The sequence below is a fragment of the Mytilus galloprovincialis genome, chromosome 13 (genome assembly GCF_965363235.1).
Source record: "Mytilus galloprovincialis chromosome 13, xbMytGall1.hap1.1, whole genome shotgun sequence".
Taxonomy (NCBI): domain Eukaryota; kingdom Metazoa; phylum Mollusca; class Bivalvia; order Mytilida; family Mytilidae; genus Mytilus; species Mytilus galloprovincialis.
Window position 1 is genome coordinate 58038029 of NC_134850.1, and position 17162 is coordinate 58055190.

The 17162-nt window shown below is 31.0% G+C and overlaps 1 protein-coding gene across 6 annotated transcripts in view; it reads right to left on the reverse strand.

Annotated features, from left to right (window-relative positions):
• Positions 1–290: 290 nt before the first annotated feature.
• The window catches only part of LOC143057650 (tyrosine-protein phosphatase non-receptor type 11-like), a 54690-nt gene continuing 37818 nt past the window's right edge, over positions 291–17162 (reverse strand). For 2 of the 6 annotated variants that reach the window (XM_076231001.1, XM_076231002.1), the window contains exons 11-15: positions 14616–14776; positions 13499–13566; positions 12483–12634; positions 9853–9980; positions 291–4981 (exon numbers count right to left, since the gene is read on the reverse strand). In XM_076231001.1, the coding sequence (XP_076087116.1) occupies positions 4918–4981; positions 9853–9980; positions 12483–12634; positions 13499–13566; positions 14616–14776 (573 nt within the window). In that variant the 3' untranslated portion in view covers positions 291–4917. Of the gene's footprint in view, positions 4982–5676; positions 5975–9852; positions 9981–12482; positions 12635–13498; positions 13567–14615; positions 14777–17162 lie in introns of those variants that run through there. The other 4 variants (XM_076230998.1, XM_076231003.1, XM_076230999.1 and 1 more) reach the window with 3 other exon arrangements.

A 17162-nucleotide genomic window follows, 5' to 3' on the forward strand; every position in this document is an offset into this window, starting at 1 on the left:
GGCACTCTATGTTGCCTGGATCTATTTACAGCCAAATCATAAAGAAAACAAATCAGTATTTTTTGTGTTTTGTTCATACATTCTAGTCCTGTGAATTGGCATAAACATATCAAGTGAATGACAGTCTTCACAAAAAATGTTTTGAATTAAAAACCCTTAAATCAGTCTTTCATCAAACTTCTTTAAACAAATATGGCTTGTGATGCCTCTTTTAAGGAAAATCTAACGGTTACTATAACATTACTAATGGCCTGAGTCCTTTGACTTTGGTTAATTGTGAAGAATGTAGATAATTTTTATTTTTTTATTACAGAATTGAACATGAACCATTTGACAACAGTCCAATAATAATATTACAATATATTCATAATGACCAGCTATTAATACAATGAAACAAGAGATTCAAATAGCAATCAAATATTAATTAAATTCATTTCATAAACATCATTTCTATCAAATGTTGCTGAATATATATTAACTAGATACTAAAAATCTTCTTTAACAAATATAAATAGCATTTAGAAAACTACACAATACTGTACCGTCAGAAATTATTGCGATTTTTTCATTTTAGACTAAAATGCTTATTAAGTTTTGCTACATTGAGAAAAATCCTGTTTATTTCATAACAAACATTTCAAAATGCGAGTTTACATTATTGTGATTATAACCCTGTCACATTTTTCTCAAAAATAAAAACATTGCAATAATTTCTGAATTTACAGTATATCAAATTGACCATAGTTATGAAATTGGAGAAAGTATTACATTTCTACGAAAGGCAGATTTATTGATGTACATGTTTTTCAGTTTTCTGATAAGTTATACTTAAAAAGCCTGTATGTAAAAACATGAGTATGAAAATTTCAGATGAAACTATGATCCTTTGGTTTAAATCTAGTTAAGCTCCAATGAGTTCCAAGGAGAAATTTTATATATATTCATGCTGGAATAAGATAATAGAAATAAGTTGTGTGGTAGGAGAGCCAATAAGACAACTCTAAATCTAAATTTATTAAGAACATGAAATCTAAATTTATTAAGAACATGAATACACTATTTATATTTGAATTTTTGAGAAAATGAAACTTTTTTTCAGTAATTTAATAAAGTTTTATAACTTTCAATTAAGAAAGGTTAAACAGTGGTTACTCAGGGGAGGCATAATTACACTTATCTTTATAAAGTTCAAACTTTACAAGAATCTTTGGGTGGGTTAGCAAGGTAGTCTCTTGTATATCAAAATCATTTGGTGGTTTAATTTCCTGCTTACAACTTATAAACCCGTATGAAAAGCTTACAATTACAAAGGGCAAAAAAAGGTTTAAAAAATGTTTGCAATAAATTGCCTTGATAATGATACTTAAAAAGTTCTCGGTATGAAATTATATCTAAAAGAAAGTAAAAAAAAAAAAGAAAAAGAGAAAGCAAAAAATTGAACACAGTGTATTTGCTATAACTGGTTTGTAAGAAATATTGTTTTACATAAAAAAAAATGTGTCTTCAAAATACAAACAAAAGTTTCAATTGTATCATCAAATGTCACTTTATTTGTGTCACTATCCCTTACATAATTCTTTTCTTCAATAGAATAATCCTAATTCAATTCTGCAACCTTTGACCCTCAATTTTGCCCCAATGGACATACTGATGTCATACAACAATCATGTTTGCACTCTGGTCAGAGACATTTCCTCTTGTGAAGTCAAAATTTACAGAAATATATATGACATAATGAAATTCAATCACATTTTATAAATGAATTTTCTATTAATAATCAATTAATTGCTTTTACACAGGTAAAGAAACAGAATAAGTGTTTATAAAAAAAAACATGGATTAGTATGAAAAACTGAACAACTTGATCATATTTCAATTTATAAATTTGAAATCACATTTGATGTTTTATGTAACTATGAACAGTTAGCAACAGAAAGAGCTATACATACTGAAATAGTGTAATATTAATAAGTTTACCATTAATTCATTAACACATTATCAAATTCACAAAATTCATGCTTTGATACAAATATATTAACAGAAAAACAATAAATTTACAAACAATTTTTTTACAATAACATCTTACAAACAAAAAAGTGACAATATTCAAGTACCTATTTGTAAATCTAAGACAATATTTTAAATGTTATTTAGATATAATCATATTTAAACAACAATGGGCATTGATTTTCATTTATAAATTAAACAAGAATATTTACCAATAAAGCAATATACAAAAATATATATTAAACATCCAAGGAAGACATTCAACTTTGTCTGTATTATGTTCCAAGGACAAATCTATTCTGTTAAAGTTATACATGGAAGGGTCAAGGATTTTGAAAAAGGGGGCCTCTGACAAACAAACTTTGAAATGAGACTTGTAAACAGTCTGTGCTGGGAGACAGATGTGTAAAAGCAACTATGCTCTTTTCTGAATTCTAAATTTTTATTTGAAGGATATTTTTATGTAGAAAGTTTTTGCTTTAACCATTAAATTAAATGCAGCTCCATAAGGGGAGATAAAATTCCCTGCCCCTTAAATCTACCTCTGTTATATATTACTTATATGTAAATTGAAATATACATCATATTTCCTTTATACTGTGGACCAGCTCTCCCAGATTTTCAAATGGTCCTGTATATCAATTACATGTAAGTCCCTAGATTAAATAAATAACATGTAGGCTAAATCTAATGTCTGGTAACGGCAATTTGGAGGACTATGCTTGCAAAGATTTGAATTGACAACAATTGTTTGGAGGCTAGAGAATGGACATGTATACTGTAAGTAACATTTGTATTTCCTCGTCTATTGTTGAAAAAAGGAAAAAATGTAAAATTACTTTCATATGGGTTCAAAGATTTTTCTCATTATAATTGACTGAGTATGAAGGTATGTAAATAAAAGAATTTCTTATCAGAACTTGTTTTCTTCTTATAAAGAACAAAATACTCCATGTGTCACAAATGATGTACAGTGAAACCTGAACATACTGAATCCTGCATAAACCAAAAACCTGTATAAACCATACACGTTCTTAGGCACTGTAATACCAAATGTATGCGTTGTGAACCTGATAATAAAAATGGAACAAAATCTTAAGTCTTGGAGAGGTTTCGGTTTAAACAGGTTTCACTGTGTTATCTAGTCAATAAACTACTTTCAATGAATTTTATGATCTTCATTAAAAATAAGGAAAAGACATGTAACTTTCATAGTTCAGTAATGTGTACTGGCTAGTGCACTTAATGTTTAAAAGACAATAGGAATGTCAGATTGATATTTCCCAGTCTGATGACCCATATTCTTTTTATTCTATATCCCATGATTAAATTCAGGGACATCCCAACAGAGGAATGCCAGCTAGATTTTGGAAAATATTTAGAAGTCTGATGTTACTTATCCTTTTCTAAATATATCATGTGATTAATTTAGAAATATTTCTACAGAAATAGCAGCAACCTACATTTCATTTCAATGAATGTCTTTCATATATACTTATTCATTTAAGCCCCTAAATTATAACAATTATATTGAGAAAGATGAAAATTCAGGGATATTACAGAAGTTCTGCTTACATATTTATATAATTCATTGGAAGTTGCTTTTTAAGGTGGTAGACCTTTGTTCAGGGAGACAACTCTTTAAATCAGTTATGTGTTTGTTAAAGTCAAGTTTCATCAATGTTTTTTAAGCATTTACCTGAAACAGATTGGAAATAATCTATGTAACCTAGAAGCTTAGAATGCATTTTTAAAAATGGTTGACACAAACGTACTGATGATTTTAAGAGTTACTTCCCTTAGCCAAGGTCTACCTCCTTAAATGAAATCATTTAAAGCTAACAATAACATTTGTATGGCACAATTTACCAAGAGGTAGAGCTACTTGTGACAAATCGTTGTTTATACATCATATCTATTACAAGCTTATCATATCTGTAACATATATTTACAGATTTAAAAAATTACATTTTATTAAAAACAAAAAGCAACACTATATAATACTTATAGAGCACTGAGATAAACAAAATATATGACTAACAAAAAGCCAATATGTATTAAATCTTAGTAATTTGAATGGTTAAAATCTATAACAAAGTTGTACATAGGGATAGTTTTTCCAAGCTTTTGGTGGATGTAAATATGAAATGAAAATGAAAGACTGCTTTAAAAAAAAGACACACGTCATTAAATATTACAGTAAATGATTGTTTTTTCTATAAAAGTTTACTAATTCATAATCTAAGACTTTTTGTAATTGTTGCATTTGCCTTGACGATGAATGATGATTATACATTATCTAGGACTTAAAAATGAAAAGATGAATATAACTGTTGTCTCAAACTGATATAAAGTCATGTAGGAAAACTTATAAGCAACTACATTTTATTTCCAAATGTTGAAATGGCAAGGGAGATAATTCATGTTATCTATGTTTATAACTAGGTTTCCAACCTAATTTTTAACTAAATGTTTCTATGTTTTCCTTAAATATTTATGTTATTTTCAGTCTACTTTTTTAAATTTATTATGTAGCACCTACTGGTATATTTTAATGTTAATCTTTGTCTACATTTTTGTGTATTTGTAAACTATAGCTACACACTGATACTCGATACCATTAAAAGTTACATGTAGATTGTTAACACATTGTGTTGTTTGCACATTTATTCTTGAGACTCATTAATCTCTGAATTTTACATAAAGAGTCAGTTGCTTAGATTTTGCAGCATTCTTAAATTATATAAATCTGAATATGACCTTTAGACACCAGGTCAAAAGTTACCATTCTGATGAAATAATAATAATCAATTACAATAAAATTACTGACAACAGTAAAAGAGCCCTAATAATAAATATGTGTGAAGTTTTAACTTCTTCTATTTGGCAAAGTAAATACAATGGCACCTATCATGTTTTGTTTGTCTTTAAAGGAGTAATGTTTTGATAAATTTGTCTGGTATCTTCAGGCAACCTAAAAGATAAGAAAACACTTTTATGCAAGAACATCAATTTCAATTTAATACATGTTGTTTAAAGGAAAATACATTGTCTGTATCATCAGAGAGGACCTGTCTGGTCAAATTTAAGAGAAGAAAGTCTGTAAAAGTAGCTATTCAACTATTTCTTAATTGAAGCCTACACAATAAATAGAGTTTTTTAAAACTAGAGGCTCTCAAGAGCCTGTGTCGCTCACCTGTTACTGTATTTACTGATGTCGGCCATCTTGGTTGGCAGGCAGGGTCATTAGACACTTTTTAAAAATAGATACACTTGTAATGATTGTGGCCAAGTTTGGTTAAATTTGGCCCATAGTTTTAGAAAAGAAGATTTTTGTACAAGTTACAAAAATGACGAAAAGTTGTTCAATATTGACTATAAAGGACAATAACTCGTTAAGGAGTTCTCTGACAATTTTGGTCATGTTGACTTATTTGTAGATCTTACTTTGCTGAACATTATTGCTGTTTACAGTGTATCTCTATCTATAATCAAAGCGCTGTAAGCGCTGAAGGCAGTTAACCAAAAACCAGGCAAACGTAATTATGTGCAGTGGCGGATCCAGAAATTTTCATAAGTGTGGGCCCACTGCCTGCCTAACAGGGGTCCTGCTCCAGTCATGCTTCAGTGATTCCCTATATAATCAACCTATTTTTTTTTCAAAAATGGAGGGGGGGGGGCACTGAAAAACCCTCTAAATCCGCCTTTGATGTGGCATTAAACATTCATATATTGTACATTTATGTTTATCTAATGAATTAATTATTAAGGCAAATAATTTATATGTTATCAAGGTTTCAATAGCAATGAATATATAAATGTATATTGTTTATGGTGAGTCTGCAGTGGTACAAGTTCGCAATGATTGTAGTTGTTCTAGTTGGTAGTTAACGTTGGTTTTAGTTGACTGATAGTAGTATGTGTTGACTTAGTACGAACATATAATAGTGTGAATGGACTGGTTTCCCTGTAAAGAAAACTGAGTATGTGTTTTATAGTACAATAGTTATGCGACACAAATCAGACAAATGTTCACTACTACAAGGATCAAAGGTGAGGTCTGACTGACCTGCCCATAGTTAATGTAAATGATTTGTTTTATTGTCCCATACATGAATATATATGGTTTAGGGTGGGGATCTCGAGGGTTTTCAAGTTCTCAAACAGGAAGGGGTAGGGTGACCCCAGGGACTTCCCCTATATTTCATTTGATTTGTTATATTGTTCCATACATGAATATATACATGTATGGTTTAGGGGTGGGGATCTCGAGGGTTTTCAAGTTCTCAAACAGGAAGGGATAGGATGACCCCAGGGACTTCCTCTATATTTCATTTGATTTGTTATATTGTCCCATACATGAATATATATGGTTTAGGGGTGGGGATCTCATCGGTTTCTAAGTTCTCAAACAGGAGGGGGTAGGGGGACTCCTCCTATATTTTATTTAATTAGTTATATTGACCCATACATGAATATATATTGTTTAGGGGTGGGGATCTCGACCGTTTCGTAAGTTCCCAAACAGGAGGGGGTGGGTCACCCCATGGACTCCCCTTATATTTCATTTGATTAGTTATATATATAGTCTCATACATGAATGTATATGGTTGAGAGGTGGGGATCTCATCCGTTTCAAAGTTATCAAACAGGAAGGGGTAGAGTGGCCCAAAGGACGCCACCTATATATCATATGATTTGCCTACATTCAGGTAGTTATTTGTGAAAATAAAGTAAGAATCTTCCAGCTACAAAATTGTTAAAATGTAAACTTTTAGTTATTTATTGGACAGTAGAATGCTTCTGCTACATAAATATGGGCTGTTTTTGACAATATAATGCACATTTATCGGGTACTAGCACCATTAAGTCATGCTAAATTACTGAAATCTTCACAATTCTAGCATTTTAGTTAAATTTTAGACAGTTTTCGTGTAAAACGAAAGTGGTCGCATTCGTGTTCATCCTTAATATTGAAATGTAAGTTGTATTTTATGATAATACATAACATATATAAAGGTTGAGGATGAACACGGATGCGGCCACTTTCATTTTTGACAAAAACCATCAGAAAAGTGACATTTTTTGGCATATTTGGTAGATTTTTCATATTTGAGCTTGAATCGGATCGTTTTTAGTGACTAAATCAGTTAAAATCTTTCACTTAAACTAATTGATTCAAATGAAATAGACACTTAAGTGTTTAAAAAGTGGTCAAAATCTTTCGTCAGATGAACCTGAAATTTGAGGCCAAAATCGGTCCTTACCGGACCTACTCCTTTGTCAAAAGTAATTTTAAGTTTCTGTTTAAAATATTTTCTGCTTTTTCTTTCTTTTACATATATCTTTTGGTTTTCAATTCTAGTGTTTATATTCATTTACCAGTGGCGGATCCAGAAATTTTCATAAGTGGGGGCCCACTGACTGAACTAAGAGGGGGCCCGCTCCAGTCACGCTTCAATGATTCCCTATATAAGCAACCAAATTTTTTCCCAAAAAGGGGGGGGGGGGGCCGGTCCCCCCTCTAAAGCCGCCTCTGTTTACCATGCATAGATGTATTTTGTCACCTGCCTGGATTCGCCAAAAACCCGGAATTACCCTTATCCACTTCCGGAATCGGATCCGAAATTGTAATTGTCTTTTCACGGCGGCCATTGTCATTGTGTTCCAATGTTGTTTTTGTCAGTCAGATACGATTTTACTCGTATTAACACATTTTTTGTCGGCGATTTTCTGTATATAGCTAGCTATTGAATGAAATTGACATCGCTGTCATGAATAATAATGATTAAAATAAGTTTTGAGATCGTTTATTTGGAGACTTTGGCGAAAAGGTTTGCAAAGCTAATTTTTATTTTCTTCTTTTAAGTCGAACTGAGACTACTATAACTGTGATATAGTTGTCTCAGAGTGGCTAGTAACCAAGTCGAAAGTGGAAGGTCGTGGACCTGAGACCACCGCTAATTTGAACCCCTGCCTCCAAATTGAAAAGATAGGAATTTCGTCTTCTAATTTGAAATTGCCGCCAACAGCATGAACAGTTGAACTTATTATATAATAGACTACTGACGTAGTTGTACTACATATTGACGACAAACAATATTCCTACGACTTTTGCCATTTGGGAAATCTAAACTACTTGTCTTAAAAGATTTTCGGCGATTAAATATTTCGTACAATTGTTTTTTGACATCTTAGCCAAAAGCACAGGCGATAATAAACTACATAAAAATTCCTAATGAGCACTACTTCCTATGGGCCACTTCAAAAGTTTTGGGTGATTCGACGATCATTTAAGGTTTTTCTAGTCATATTTTTTTGTAATTCAGAATTAAAAGTATTAAAAAAGTGTTCAATTAGTTATATATAACATAGTAGCCAGCTAGATAATAACAATGGCAAGTATTTCAGCATTTATTGGGTAGACCACAAATCTAGGGTGCTCGCATAATGCAGATTAACTGCATAATAAAATTCAAGATAATAACCAAAAACTGCAAAATTTCCTTAAAATTACCAATTCAGGGGCAGCAACCCAACAACCAGTTGTCCGATCCATCTGAAAATTTCAGGGCAGATAGATCTTGACCTGATAAACATTTAAACTCTGTCAGATTTGCTCTGTATGCTTTGGTTTTTGAGTTATAAGTCAAAAACTGCATTTTACCCTTATGTTCTATTTTTAGCGGTGGCGGCCATCTTGGTTGGATGGCCGGGTCACCGGACACATTTTTTAAACTAGATACCCCAAAGATGATTGTTGCCAAGTTTGGTTTAATTTGGCCCAGTAGTTTCAGAGGAGAAGATTTTTGTAAAAGATTTCTAAGATTTACGAAAAATAGTTAAAAATTGACTATAAAGGGCAATAACTCCTAAAGGGGTCAACTGACCATTTCAGTCATGTTGACTTATTTGTAAATCTTACTTTGCTAAACATTACTGCTGTTTACAGTTTATCTCTATCTATAATAATATTCAAGATAATAACCAAAAACAGCAAAATTTCCTTAAAATTACCAATTCAGGGGCAGCAACCCAACAACGGGTTGTCCGATTCATCTGAAAATTTCAGGGCAGATAGATCTTGACCTGATAATCAATTTGACCCCATGTCAGATTTGGTCTAATTGCTTTGGTTTTTGAGTTATAAGCCAAAAATTGCATTTTACCCCTGTGTTCTATTTTTAGCCATGGCGGCCATCTTGGTTTGATGGCCAGGTCATTGGACACATTTTTTAAACTAGATACCCCTAGGATGATTGTGGCCAAGTTTGGTAAAATTTGGCACAGTAGTTTCAGAGGAGAAGATTTTTGTAAAAGTTTACGGACGACGGACGACGGACACCGGACGACGGACGCCAAGTGATGAGAAAAGCTCACTTGACCTTTCAGGTCAGGTGAGCTAAAAATCAGGGTAACATTTCCAACCTTAGCAAATTGTACATAAAATCTTTACCAAAGTAAACAAAGGAATGCCTTCTTTAATTGTCAGGACATTATTTCTTGTATCACAGTATTTTTTTAATTTAATTTTAATAATCAACATTGAAATGAGATAAGTTCTTGAATGAATGTTTCGTATTTCTGATAATTTATAATTAAATTCATTCAAGATTTTGATAAGAGTAACATGTCTTTAACTGTATTGGAACAAGACAATACATGCACTTTCTGTCATTTGATCTCTGTTGGAGGGTTGTCTAATTGGCAATTATACCACATCTTATTTTATAATTATTTAGGCAACTGAAACAATTGATATATTTGTCCTTTAAAAGAGAACAGTCGTTAAACGTTCACTGCCCTGTGATGCCATTAAAACACTTTTTATTTCCTAATTCTTACTTTGGTAAGTCTTTCTTTTCTTTCTTCCTTGAATTTGCTGGCTGTGGTGGTACGATGGGCCTTGATGTTGGTCTAGCTACAGATTCAACTGTGTATTTTATGTTTGTGTATTCTCGTCCTACACTTTGCTGAAAATATAGGAGTAAAATTTCTGAACATAAAACTCTCTTATTGAATATCCATGTCCAGCCATGACAGTGGTTGAAAGCAACTGTAATAAATTAGGTTTTCTGGTTTGAATTATTTTCTTTCAGGGGCGTAAAGAGGGGTATCTGAATGGATGAATGCAAAATAAAATTGATACATCACGATGAAAGAACAATAAAATATGTCTTGGACGGTGATCTTTTTACCGATTTCACGACACAGTGAATAACAATCTGTTTTCATGGCTACACGTGAAATAAAAATTACAAAACAAGTTGCATGAAAAAATAAACGTTTAAAAACATTACTTTTTCAAACTGAAAACCTAAAACTAATCCCAAAGAAATAAATTTAAAACAAAGGCACACAATTTGACGTTTCTACAGTATTAAAAAGTGGATTTGTCGACTTGATGTAAATATGATTACCTGTTTTTTTAAGAGTGAATGTATTAGTATATGTTAGTAACTAATTGAAAACACAGAAGTTTGTTTTTATTTATGACAACACAAAGAGCCAGAATTAGCTGTGTTGAAAATGAAACCATACAAACAATTACTAGCAGATAATGACCAACTTTCAGCCACAGACTCTTCAAGGAATTATTTTAATGGTTTAAACTGAGATAAAACAAGAATCTTTTTCCATTGATAGGAAACCATGCCCCAGTCATTGATACCTTATTTCAATTTTAAGCAAACATTGCAATAAAAAAAAACAAATTCAGCTATTTGATGCGACCACAACTTCATGTTAAACTACTGTGGATTCATTTATTTTCGTGGGTATCAATTTTCTTGGATAGAGAAAAAAGACGTTTCTTGGTATACGTAAATTCGTGGATTGCTGATTACAACAACAAAAAATTAGATACGTAATTCGTGGATTTCTTTTTGATTTAGGAGATCATATAACCTCCTTGGTTTGATCAATAATAAAACAAACAAAAAAGAAGGAATTTATTGAAAAAGTTTTGAATTGTCAAAATCCTCGCTTGGTCATTTTAGGTTAAAATGTTCATTGAAAACTTCTATTACAATAATGGACAGAGACAACTAATTATTTGTTTGTTTTACAATTTATAAATTCTTGTATGAATTCTATAAGGCATTCAAAACTTTATGATTGAAAGCTCATTTCCCTAATCAGGATATAATAAACACTGATATAAGTATAAGGTGTGAAAATAAATGTTCCTGTCATAAACAATATTACCTACGGACAATATCACCGTACTTAATCCTATTGATGTTTAATCACTAGTAAACCAAACTATGACATGGTAATTAACAACTTGTAGTTATTTTCCATGAACAGTTCTAATCAATTTTAAAAAGTAAATTATCATTGATATTCGATATATTTATTATAGATTTAATCAAAATACTTGTATCTTCTTTCAAAAAAAAACAACAAGTGTTATGTTACAATGTTTACCGCTAGTCAACACTATACTAGAACTGCATAACATAACTGGAAATAAACATCCGACTCCATACACGTTTCTCAGGATTATTCTTCGTTGAATTCTTAAATTCGTGGTTCGCTGTGACCCACGAAAATTGGTATACCACGAATAAAAATGAATCCACAGTACATTAAACAAAAACTTGAAACTGATAATAAAGAACAAAGTGATGCAGACAATGAAATCAAAAGCCAGTGATCGCAGGCAGGACATAAAAGAGGAACTAGAATCAGGCAGATATTTAAATATCCTTGCAGACTGGACAAAAGCTATGATGTAGTATTATTTTGTGTCTGACTGGATGGAAATTCTCAGCAATGAAAGAACAGTTCAAGAACATAGTAATAAAACATTTGTCTTCTGCATAGAATTGAGCAAAAATTAAAAATGCACAAAATGGCCTTTTTTCATTAGATGCTGTTATGAGAGGATTTCTATAATTGTACAAACCATTTCCTAAGTAAAAGCAAAAATACATACAAAATTTAATTATTATTTTTGTGAGAATGCAAATTACATTGTATTTTAGTGTTGTATGGATAAAAAGGATTGCTGAGTTTCACTTTCACAACAAAATATAGTGTTCTTTACAAACTTTTTTTTTATATGGAGAGTCATTGTTAATAATAAAATGGCTTATATTTAGCCAGCTGAAAATTGCCAATTATAAATCTATTTATTTTTTTGTTACTAATTAAAATCAATCATCAATCATTTGAATTAGGCAGCTAGTAATGTAGATTTCAAACTAATTTCTGAGGGCCCTCATGGGGTTTTTGATTATGTGATTACTTGGCCGTTTTTTTAATGATTATTTGATTATTACGCCAAATATTTCATGATTATTTGATTACCTAGGACTGTATTTTTAGTTTATGATTATTTGATTACTAAAGATAAGCAAATATTTAATGATTATGTGATTATATTGGCAAAAAAATGGTGATTATGTGATTACTAGGACCCCCCCATGAGGGGCCTCATTTCTTATTAGGCATTTGATATTTTCACAAACCTCTTCTGCTCGTTTCCTCTGTTTTTCTGTTTCTAAGTAATGAAGTACAGCCATATATACAAATTTATACTGAGCTTCAGTTTGTACCATACCAGATCTCTGAGATCGTACCATTTGTATTGTTTTCTGTATATCTATTTCACACTCCAATCCTGTATAACATATGGAAGCACAGCTGTTAGGATACTTTATTGTTTTTGCAAATTCTTATAAAAACAAATAACATGTTGACAAACACTTTTCTCAAGTTATATACAAGCCTGTTCACGTATTGCTACCACATCGATTGTGCTTCAACATTGGCATGAAAGAAAGACATCATGTGTCAAAAACCATGTGTTAGATGTTATTTCTAAGCTGGGCAGGTGCTCTCAAATAATGTATAATTTTATAAATTGTAAATATTTTTTTATATTTTTAATATGAGAGCAAAAAAAACATCAATATTTCAAAATCTTGCAGTTTCTATAAATACTGCTAAAATCATTAATTCTTGCTTATTTTGAAAAGGAAAAGTTTGATATAATTTATACTTATTGTATTGCAGTTATCTCCCTTCCATCAATCAGTATTGAAATTGGATATCATTAGAAATAAATTAGGACCTATAAATTTCAGTCTATTTTTTTAATTGCTGGTGTCAGAGTTATTTTACATTTCAGAGACTAAGGTTGAAACTTCATTTAATTGGTCATCTATAAATATTTGAATAAAAGTATTTCATGCTAAGAAAAATCCAGAGAGCAAATAATTGTTTCAAATTTAGTATGTCCATTATCTATGTACAGTGTAACCTGTGACACACTGAAGGACCAGACAATATGTAAGATTAAGCAGGGTGTCGAAAAACTTAAGTTTTTTCTGCAAGGATAAGATTATTTTGGGACCATAAAAATGTGTCGGTTAAAGCATGATGTTGGAATACTCAGGTGTCGGATTAGGCAGGTTACACTGTAGAAGTCAGACATGGGATATGATATCAGTGTTGACCTGTCAATAATAAGTATATAACTTACCAAATAGTTTGATTTGATTGAGTATAATATCTATCACAATAAATGTTCCAGTTCGACCAATACCAGCACTGTAATACAAAACAGGTCAGGTAATTCAAATATACAAAAGAAGATATTAAAATTAACAACTAAAGGTCACTGGATTGCCTTCAACAATGAGAAAAGCCCATACCACAGAGTCAGAGTTCGCTTTCTTTAACAGCTTGGGTATAAAAAATTATTCAGGAAGACACCCCATTTCATTTTTTGTATTTTGTATCCAAATATTTAATTTCTTATACATTTGTATAGTCTCTGATTGCAATAATTAGATTAGGCCATCAAGATAAATAAGTTTTTATGTGTTCTTGCAAAAGAATGATACTTTTAGTAGGTGTTTTTCTATTTTATTTGTCATATTCATCAGCCATAAAATATATGGTATGACCTCTTTGACCAGTATTGTTTATCGCAACGCAGGTTAATTATTACGCCGTGATTGGTTTAATGTCGTCACGCGTGACCCCTATGGCACCGTAGGGGGTAGTAAATTTCATAGGGGTTCATGATGTCACATCTACTGTTAATGACAACGTCATCTATTACTGTTGTTGTGTTTTATTGTTTATTTTTCAACAAAACGCAGCAGAAAAAGTCCAGCGTGCGATAAATTTGTTATACGGGTAACTACCGACCCCCTACGGACCATAGAGGGTGAATAAAATCCATAGGGGATTCAGCCTTTGGCCTCATCCCCTATGGATTTTACTAACCCTCTATGGATCTGTAGGGGGTCAGTAGCGAACCATATAACTTATAATATATAGCGTTTTAAAGTTTTGTCATATGTAGTCTTTCAATGAACAAAATGCCAATGATTATATGGATTAGTGTTAATTCCTGTTGAATATTTTTGAAAAACAACTTAAAGACTTAAAGACAACACCTAATAAGTTGATATAAAGCTTGTAAAAAAGATTCGGTCAGATCTCAAAAGTAGGATTGATTGGCTAATCCTGAACACAAAGGATTTTGGCTTTATTACTTTTATTCATAGCACATTTGAGGTAAACACAGGTAAAGGGTGACACTTGTTTTGAGGTATCAAAAGGGATAACAGTTGTAATTGTTTACTCACCTACAATGAACAACAACGGGACCAGCCTCCTTTATTGAATCTTGTTTTGTATTGACTATGTTTAGAAAGTTCAGTACACTTCCTGGATCACCTGGTACACCATAATCAGGCCAAGGCAGAAAGTGATAGTGATATATGCTACGTGGAGTACTCTCTAATTGCTGTAAAAAATCAATGGGTATATTAGTCGTATTAGTGATATATACTACGTGGAACTCTCTAATTGCTGTGAAAAATCAATGGGTATATTAGTCATTTACTATCAATGTATTAGTGATATATACTATGTGGAGTACTCTCTAATTGCTGTGAAAAATCAATGAATACTGTAAATTCAGAAATTATTGCGTGCATTTGTTATTGCGATTTTGTCATTTTAGACTCACTAAAATGAGATTTAAAAGAGTAAGGGCTGATTTTAGCCTCAAATTTCAGGTTCATCTAAAGAAAGATTTTGGACACTTTTTAAACACTTAAGTGTCTATAACAATTGATTCGATTAATTTATGTGAAGAATTTCAACTGATTTAGTCATTAAAAACGCTCCGATTTAAGCTTAAATATGATAAATCTATCAAATATGCCAAAAAACATCACTTTTCAGATGGTTTATGTCAAAAATGAAAGTGGCCGCATCCCTGTTCATCCTCAACTTTTATATATGTTATGTATTATCATAAAATACAACTTACATTTCAATATAATGAATGAACGGCTTTCGGTAATTTAGCATGACTTAATGATGCTAGTACCTGATATATGTGCATTGTATTGTCAGAAACAGCCCATATTTGTGTAGCAGAAGCATTCTTCTTTCCAATAAATAGCTAAAAGATAACATTTTCACAATTTTGTAAAAATGCTATATTTTGGGGCCAAAAAGGGGTCTTACTGAACCTACTCCTTTATGCAATATTGAAAAAATCCTGTTTAATTCAAATAAATAATTTCAAAATGCGAGTTGAAATTATTGCAATTATAACCTTGTCATATTTTTTCGCAATAATAAAAACATGGCAATAATTTCTGAATTTTCAGTATTTTAAGACAACAGTAGTTTACTGAGCATCAAATCTCATAAATTGATTATTGAAGTACAATTCAAAGTAATAAATTGAAAGATATTGAAGGAATCCTATGAATTCTAAATAAGACCTAGATGGGTAGTTGCAGTGTTTCTTAGCTTTTTGTGTTTTTTACTGCATATGTACTGGTTATTTTTAGAGTCATGGATGGATACCAAATATCCATCCTTTTTATAAGAGAAGTTTGGCCTGCTATGCATGTATATATAAATTAATTACTATTAGTGTTACAAAAGCTTTTTATTGTGGTCATGTGTATTGATTTTTTTCATCCTTTAATGTAAATTTTTCTCATTATATGTGTGTAGGAAAATATTAACCTGGCAATCTGCCATTACACAAAGGTTTTTGTTTTAATGTCAACTGTTTTTTTTTGCTAACATTTATTTATTTATGTCTTAAAGCATTATGTAAATGGTGTGCAGGACACAATCTTTAATCTGTGAAGGATTTCAAATTTCCTTCCTTACAGATAACAACATTTTTCTATTCCGATTCAGCTTCTATATATATGTTAGCAGCAATAAGTGAAATTAGGCATTAAGCTTAAATCCTAGGCAATAAGCTAACGCCTAGGCATTAAGTTATTGCCTGAAATTTTCAGGCATTAAGCTTATTTCCTGAAATCTGATGATGATTATTCATCCTATTGCCGAACATAATTTTAGGCAATAAGTAAACTCTTGAATTTATGCATGTTTAGTGATTTATTCTTGATATAAAGTCGTTTCTCAATCATATTCCTTATATTGCATGTATAAATATACATACATATGACATATTTTTAAAAGTAAGTTTATTTAGTAATTGTAACAGTTAAAAACTATATCAAATACTATATAAAATAACTCATACTTTTTTCATGCTTTTGTGGTATTACAAAATATTAAAAATTGATTGTATCCAATTAAAATAGGGGGAGATGCTTTAGAATAACCATAATATTTATTTAAAAATTTGTACACTTCACTTGTCGAGCTGGTTTAAACTGGAAATAAGTAGACAAAATCAAGATATGATTTTTTGCTGACACCATTTCCAATTTTTTTTATTGGATTAGCAACCTTTCTTTGTTAACAGTTCCACAATTTGTGATAACAAAATGATTTTAACACAAATTTCTATCAAGTTTTCATATTTTTAAATTATTATTTGATGCTTTTTAATACAAATAACAGATTTTATTAGTGATTTTATTTCAGGTCTCTTGTGGACAGTTGTCTTTTTGGCAATCATACCAACTCTCCTTTTTTTATAATTAGGATGAAACTGGGCCCTGTTTTGCATCGGTAAAATTAGATGTTTTCCTTTTGCTCATATTCAAACGTACTATGTTAATTGCAGTAATAAAATAAAAAATATTTGAAGTACTCAATATTTATATGAAAGATGCACGATTATATATATATATTTAATTTTAAATATTTTCAATTAGTTTGTTCAATTCTAATATAAAGCGTTG